This window comes from Macrobrachium nipponense, chromosome 39, assembly GCF_015104395.2.
Source record: "Macrobrachium nipponense isolate FS-2020 chromosome 39, ASM1510439v2, whole genome shotgun sequence".
NCBI classification, from domain to species: domain Eukaryota; kingdom Metazoa; phylum Arthropoda; class Malacostraca; order Decapoda; family Palaemonidae; genus Macrobrachium; species Macrobrachium nipponense.
Genome location: NC_061099.1, coordinates 4639956 through 4647455, shown reverse-complemented (window position 1 = coordinate 4647455; position 7500 = coordinate 4639956). Strand labels below are relative to the sequence as shown.

General features: G+C 34.2%; 1 protein-coding gene across 4 annotated transcripts in view; it reads left to right on the top strand.

Moving 5' to 3' along the window:
* The first annotated feature begins 4824 nt into the window (after nt 1-4824).
* LOC135210053 (kielin/chordin-like protein) overlaps nt 4825-7500 on the top strand; it is a 100632-nt gene continuing 97956 nt past the window's right edge. For all 4 annotated transcript variants that reach the window (XM_064242845.1, XM_064242847.1, XM_064242846.1 and 1 more), the window contains exon 1: nt 4825-5039. In XM_064242845.1, the coding sequence (XP_064098915.1) occupies nt 4976-5039 (64 nt within the window). In that variant the 5' untranslated portion in view covers nt 4825-4975. The remainder of the gene's footprint in view (nt 5040-7500) is intronic.

Here is a 7500-nt window from a genome sequence, read left to right as displayed (position 1 = left end):
AACTCCTTGATATTAGAGAAGCCTCTTGCAGACTGCTAGTGTGTTTATAGTGAAAGTCCACCTATCGCCATTGTGTTTTATATCCAGGATGAACAAAAAAGAATAATCAATGTTTTAATCATTCATATAAGGTTGGTTCCAAGATCAGTTCTTTTCGTTCCAATCGAGAAGACACAGACATAGTCTCTCTCTCTCCAACACGGAGAAAATACATAAATAGATTAGAAGGGGTACAGGCAAGAGCCACCAAAGTTAATTGCCATCCATCAGGCAAATAGATTTACCGAAGACGACTAGAGAGCCCTGAACATGTATGGCTTAGAAACACGAAGATTCGAAGGGCAACTAATAGAAAACTTTAAATACTGAAAGGGGCATAAACAAAAAGTAGACAGTAAACCTATTTACGTTAAACGGTAACAACCCAGACCAAGAAGTAATGGACGGAAACTAGAACTGAAGAGATACAACACCATACCCACTGTGGGGGAACTTCTTTACATGCATGATATTATGTGACACAAGGAATAAACTGCCATCAGAAAATGTAAACAGCAACAGTGTGGAAGAGTTTAAAAGAAATCTAGAACAAAATCATTAGGACAGTGTGGAATGCACAGTAAAACCTGCTCCCTACAGATAAGTGATCACACGATGTACTCTTTTCGGATGGAACTAATAAAGTCTTTGGAGACATCCCAAGCCTTGTTAACTTCCTTGTAAATCTCTATCCTCTCTATCTCTCTCTCTCTCTCTCTCTATCTTCTCTCTCTCTCTCCTATCATTGGTCCTAGAGATAAGAAATGAGGCACACAATGGTCTCCAGCGGATTGGAACTAAACAAAATTAGCCTTTGAGACATCCTAATCCTTGTAACTCCTTGTAACTCTATATTTATATTTACGTTTCCAAAAACTATTAGAATATTATATTTTCCAATAGACTCGAGAATTTCTTGTTTTAATTAAAATTTTGAAGGGAGTAACAAGACTGTTCAATGAAATTAATTTTTAGCCTTATTGATACTTAAAAACTAATACAATCCTTAGTTTTACTTTAGTTATAAACCTTATTTATACAGAAAAAATAATTGTAATCCGTTATTTTTTAAATTAATCCGTCTTTTTAATTTAAACTGAATATTTAATGCCTGGTTTTTGCCTTAAGTAATTATAACCCTTATATTTGCTTGATCTAATTGTATTCCGTATTTTAACTTTAATTAAAATCCTTTTTTTTGCTGAAACTAATTTTAATCCTTATTCTGACTTTAATTATATATGATAATTATTTTTAGTTTAATTGTGTATAATCGTTATTTTCACTTTAATTTTATATAATCCTTATTTTTACTTTAATATTTTAAAATCCTTTTTCCAATAGTCCTTATTTTTACTTTGATTTTATATAATCCTTTTTTCAATAATCCTTATTTTTATTTAATTTTATATAATCCTTGTTTTTACTTAAACTAATGATAATCCTTATTTTATACAAACTAATAATAATCTTTCTTTATTTTGACTTCAACTGTTTTTACGTAATCGATATTTTTACTGACACTAATTATAATCTTTATTTATGCTTACACTAATTATAGTCTTCGTTTTGATTCAAACTAATTATATTCCTTATTTATACGTAAACTATTATATAATCCTCAATTTTCACTCATGTCCTTATGGGAATTCTCCTTCTCTCCACAAAGTGTCGACAGCGGATAAGAGAAATGGGTAGTAATTATTATGCAGTCCCGGAAATGTAATTTGCGATAACGAGAACAAGTGACCCTCTTTGGAATGGCACAACACAGTCACGTGACCTCTACCACCTCGTCGCCTCCTGTGATTGGCTTAGAAGCCACTGAATGGAGGGAGGAAGTCTTTCTAACGTGAACGTTTAAAAATGCCAACTCATTGAAAACCGCGTTGCCAAGGTCATTATTAAGTCAAGGCTGCGGAGCGATATCTTGGGTCCTTGCTGGATGTTTTCATTGTCTTCTCACCATCTTGTTCATTATATTTTTGGGATTGATGTTGGGTTATTAATGAGTGACCTTGTTTTATAATTTTAATTACTTTTTTTTACTTTTGTTTAGAATTGGTGTCAGGTTAAAAAGTAGTGGGGAAATTTATCTGTTCACGCATATTTTTTGTTATTATTCACCTTTTCCTTATAAATTAATTCTCTCCTCTTCTCTCTCTGATCTCTCGTCCTTCTCTCTCTCTCCTCTCGCTCCTCTCTCTGAGGTTAAAAAAGGGGAAAGTGGTAAAAATTTATCTTCCCCCATACTTTTTTTACGTTTATCACCTTTTCCTCTCTCTCTCCTTTCTCTCTCCTCTCTCTGTGTTATATATAGTTATAATATAATAATATATATATACTATATATATAATATATATATAATATATAAGATATATATTATATATATATTATATACTACACACATTACATTTATTAAATAAATATTACATACCATACATTGTAAACCATTTTTTTTTTTTTTTTACATTTTTACATACATACATACATACATACATACATACCTACAAAAGACAAGCAAATGGACACATTAAACACTAATCCATCAGCATCTTTCTATATAATATATCAGCGTACCTAAAGAAAAAAAAAAAAGATTTACAACTTCAATTACCATTCAATTTTACATTACCACTGAATCAAATGGAGGACTATCGCTTTATAGATGGCGTTTTTGGGGGGCGGGGTGGAGCGGCGGAGGGGAAGGGGAAGGGGAGGGAGGGAGTGAGGGAGAGGTTGGGGGGGGATTGGGGGGGGATGTAAGGACCTTGACGTTTTCGTAATGTTTTATTGATGAAGGACCCTTGGAAGCAATGAATCGAGATAGGTTGGAGTTTTCTTGTCCGTAATTACTTTGCTTGATGGACTAAAATTATGAAGTTGTGCCGTTATTTATTTATTTATTTATGTATCTGCGAATATTTAATTATTTCATTAATAGTTTATTTATTTGGTTATCCTACGTATCTTTACTCATTAACATTCAATGGGTTTATTTACCTCTTTATTTATTTTATTTATTTATATTTTTTATTTTATCTTTCACTTATACTTATTCATTTTGTTTTTCATTTTTTATTGCTTTATACACTTATTGTGTTTACCTTAGTTCACTTATGTATTTTACTTAGATTAGTTATTGAGTAAATTGATCCAAGCAGGCTAGCTGCTTCTTGCCAAGCAAAGCATCACGGAAGTATGGAGCAGGGTTTTACTATTCCCAGCAAAGAAGATGCCATTATTATATATATATATATATACTTTATATATAATATAGATATTATATCTATATATTATATATTATAATATAATATATTAATATATATATATTATATAATAGGTGGTGTGTGTGCGTGTGTGGGTGTGTGTGTGTCTCGTGTACGTGCTTGCACGCAATTCGTACTCTTGGAAAATAGAACGCTATAGATTCTTACACATGCTTCTCTGGAATCTTACGTATGTACTTTAATACATTTCACCATACATAGTAATATTCTCGCGTCGTTCACGTGAACGACTGCTAAGGAATTGCATAGCATTCTTAAAATGCTTGAAAGCACAAGAGCTTAGCCGTTGGAGATTCACGCAGGGACTGCTAAAACACCGTGGCAGTCTATTGCGAAGGAATATGGACGCGTGATTTTAGCATGGCAATGATGTACAGTCTTACAGTCTTATTGTTTTGGTGTTACGTAGTCCGCTTAACGGCTAGCTTACTGTGTGGGAGTTGCCAATGGAGATATTGGTCTTTTGTCTTACTGATAATTTTAAAAATAGCTTCCTGGTCGGCTTTGTATTGGTGTTTCGGGTTGTTGGTTGTAGACATATCTTCCGGGACGACTTGTTAAAAGGCGGAAATACTATTGGCAAAACACAAACTCTTCAATTTGAAGAAATAGTCATTTGTGTGTGCGTGTTAATGGTCCGCCCTTAAAGGGCAGTGCACTGGATGAAAAGTTGGCCTAGTTGTAAAACTAGCTTTCTGGGCGGGTTAGAAAAGAAGAAAATACAACGGATCTTTCCTACACAGTGACCCCCAAGGGTTCTAGCCAAGTTCTAACCCGGTGTGTAATCCACCTTTGCAGCGCGTTTAGTAAGGCCCGTTGGGAATGACCGTGATAACACAAACAAGACTAAAATATCGTAGAAATAATGACCCTTAAGAAATATTAGGCCTAGATAACGACCCCCGAAACACCTAGGACAGATCCAAACAATTATAAAGACATGAAATCCTAAGCATCAGAGTCGCGATTCGTAGATCTTACGAAACCCAGACAACTTCGAGAAGAATTTTCCTCGTCATTTTGCGTGTCTTGGGACCATTAACTCGAAATCCTGTCCTCAGTCAACAAAAGGCTCCATGCGCTTGAGCACATTTCGAACACATCACTCTTATTGCAATGCGCATTCTCTACTTGATAATGGTTTTGGTTAGGTTTTTTTTTTTTTCTTAGAATATTTATGGATATAGGTTTTACCCTGGCCGGTTCATGCGTGGTTTTCCGAATAATGAGTCGTTGGCAACTTTAGATTGGGGAGGTACCGAGGTAAATGTGGTGTGGCATGCTTCAATATCAGTCGTAGTTTCGTATTTATTAGTTAATGGAGTTGTAGATCTATTCCAAACAGATATAAGATAAGGTCTAACTCTCTACCCCTCCCCCACTGCATTCATGTCTCGACAAAGTAAATCAAACAACTTCCTAAAGCGGGTTTCCCAACTAAATCACTAACTGGCAACTACGCCCAGATGGCAGTGCCGAGCCTTTAAAAGAGCCTGAGGGTTGGTGGCTGGCCGTCAGAGCGGTCCGAACAACTGTTACGAACTGCTTGTATTTGTGTTCTTCGCATTTTCCTTCTGTTATCTGTGACTTCAGCATAGACAAGTTTGCTCTTCTCTCTCACGTTCGAGGAGGAGAAAAGCTTCAGGATGGAGAAGCTCTTGCTTCTGTGCGTCTTCGCGTGCGCGATTCGGATGTACGCCTTCGCTGTGCGTAAGTAAAATAAGTTTTATTTTGTTTCTTGATAGTGAGTTGCGTAGATGCGTGGTGCTGTAAGGTTCGTCATGTAGTTTAGGTTACGAATTTGAAGGTTTTAAGTTTTTGCGTACTTTACGTAAGTCAAATATCTGTTAAGGACAGATATATATATATATAATATATATATATATATTAGTGAGTTGCGTAGATGCGTGGTGCTGTCAAGGTTCGTCATGTAGTTTAGGTTACGAATTTGTACGTTTAAAATTTTAAGTTTTTGCGTACTTACGTAAGTCAAATATCTGTTAAGGACAGATATATATATATATATATATATATATATATATATATATATATATATATATATAGATAGATAGATAGATAGATAGATAGAGGTATAATTCCTTGATTATTCTACTAATGTCTTTGAGTTATCTCTTCACCAAATATATATACCTAATGATATAATGAACAGTTTAACAGTATAGTACATCGACCCGTTTGACACGCCAAATTAACCGGCAAACCCCCCTCCCCTCACCTCTCTCTATCTCTCTCTCCTTTCTCTCTCTGGGAGCAGTGCATAAGGGGAACCGGTCCTTGATAGGACTGACACACCCGATTCCAGGCTTGAAAAGTATTTGCAAGTTGTATTCCCAGTGAACTGTATATATATCGTTTGTTGTGCTCGGTACATTTAATGATTATTTAATCACGTGATGAATTCCAGCCTGTGAGCATTAATCTGAAATAGTTTTTATTGTTTAAGAGAGCCTTACACGTTTGTTAATTTATAAGATGTTGCCTTTTTTCGTAAACGATGAATTTTATATGGTTGTATTTTATGTTTTTTTTCTTTTTATTTGTTTTTATATGTGTTCATATAATACATTAATACACACACACACACACACACACACACACACATATATATATATATATATATATATATATATATATATATATATAAAACCATATATTATAACCCAAGTTTCAGATGTAATAAAACCTCACTTTGATTCTATAAGGGTATATATATATATATCTATATATATATAATGATATATATATATATATATATATATATAAAAGGCGAATCATCCAACACACTCGAAGAGATGCCACTAAAATAATAATTTTTACAAAAATATTCAGAAACATCCACCGTTCTTAATACGGCAACGTCATAAATGACCGTCATTTTCCATCTTTATTGGATGATGTGGGTAGGGTGTCACAAAGCCTAAACAAAGCAAAAAAAAGAAAAAAAAAAAGGAAATAAATATTAAAATTCCCCGGAATTAATTACGAAGGCGTATTACGGTTTCATGAAGTGACGTGTACTGTTCATTAGCCTGTGTATTGTTCCACGGATGTAGTGTAATATTGTTCGGCGTTATGATGCCGCGTTGTCATGTTGACGGTTAATTGTTATGGTTTTTTTTTCTGTTTTTCTTCCATTTCGTTCTTTTATGTTTATATCTGCAAATTAGTTTTACTTTTATTTTCTTTTATTGAGGTGGGTGGTGCGTTCAAATGTATGTGTCAGCACAAACGAGTGACCTCATAACGGTCAATGTTTGTTTGTCTGTGTATCGTATTTAGGGCTGTTAGCAGATATACGTTCTCTCTCTCTCTACTCTCTCTCTCCTCTCTCTCTCTCTATATATATATATATATATATTATATATAGATATATATATATAATATATATATATATAATATATATTATTTATAAATTGTATATATTATTATAATATATATATATATATTATATATATATATATATATACCTATATACACATATACATACATACATACATATACATATGTAAATTTCATATTCCTATTGGGATTGAACCCAGGCTTATCAGTTGAAAGGAAAGAGCAATACCGAAGACCTGGGTTCGATCCCGACTTGGTCGGAAATTGTATTTCTGTTCCGCGCGTGATTGTGTGTTGAATATCTATCTATCTATCTATCTATGGGTATGTGTGTGTGTGTACGTATGCGCGGGCGCGCTCTCATCAATAGCCAGCCATAGAAACATAGATGAAAAGGCATAACTCTCCCCCTTGTTTTCAGAATCCATAATCGCCCCCCCCCCCCCCCTTTTTTTTTTCTTTTTTTCTTTTTTTGAAGGCGTCTATGGTTTTCCCTTTTTAATAACGGGATGCTGTCACCTACTTGGACATCTTTTGTCTACTTTTTCTCTCCTTTAGCTGTGCTTTGAGCAGGTTTCCGCCCGACTACTGCTTATTCTCGAATTCAGTAGTATGCGGGATGCTTACTTTTAGAGTAATGTTGGATGTGTACATTTAGAGTAATGTTAGATGCTTACGTGTAGAGTAATATTAAATGCGTATGTCTAGAGTAATGTTAGATGCTTACGTGTAGAGTAGTGTTATATGCTTACGTGTAATGTTAGATGCTTCCGTTTAGAGTAATGTTAGATGCTTACATTAAGTGATGTTA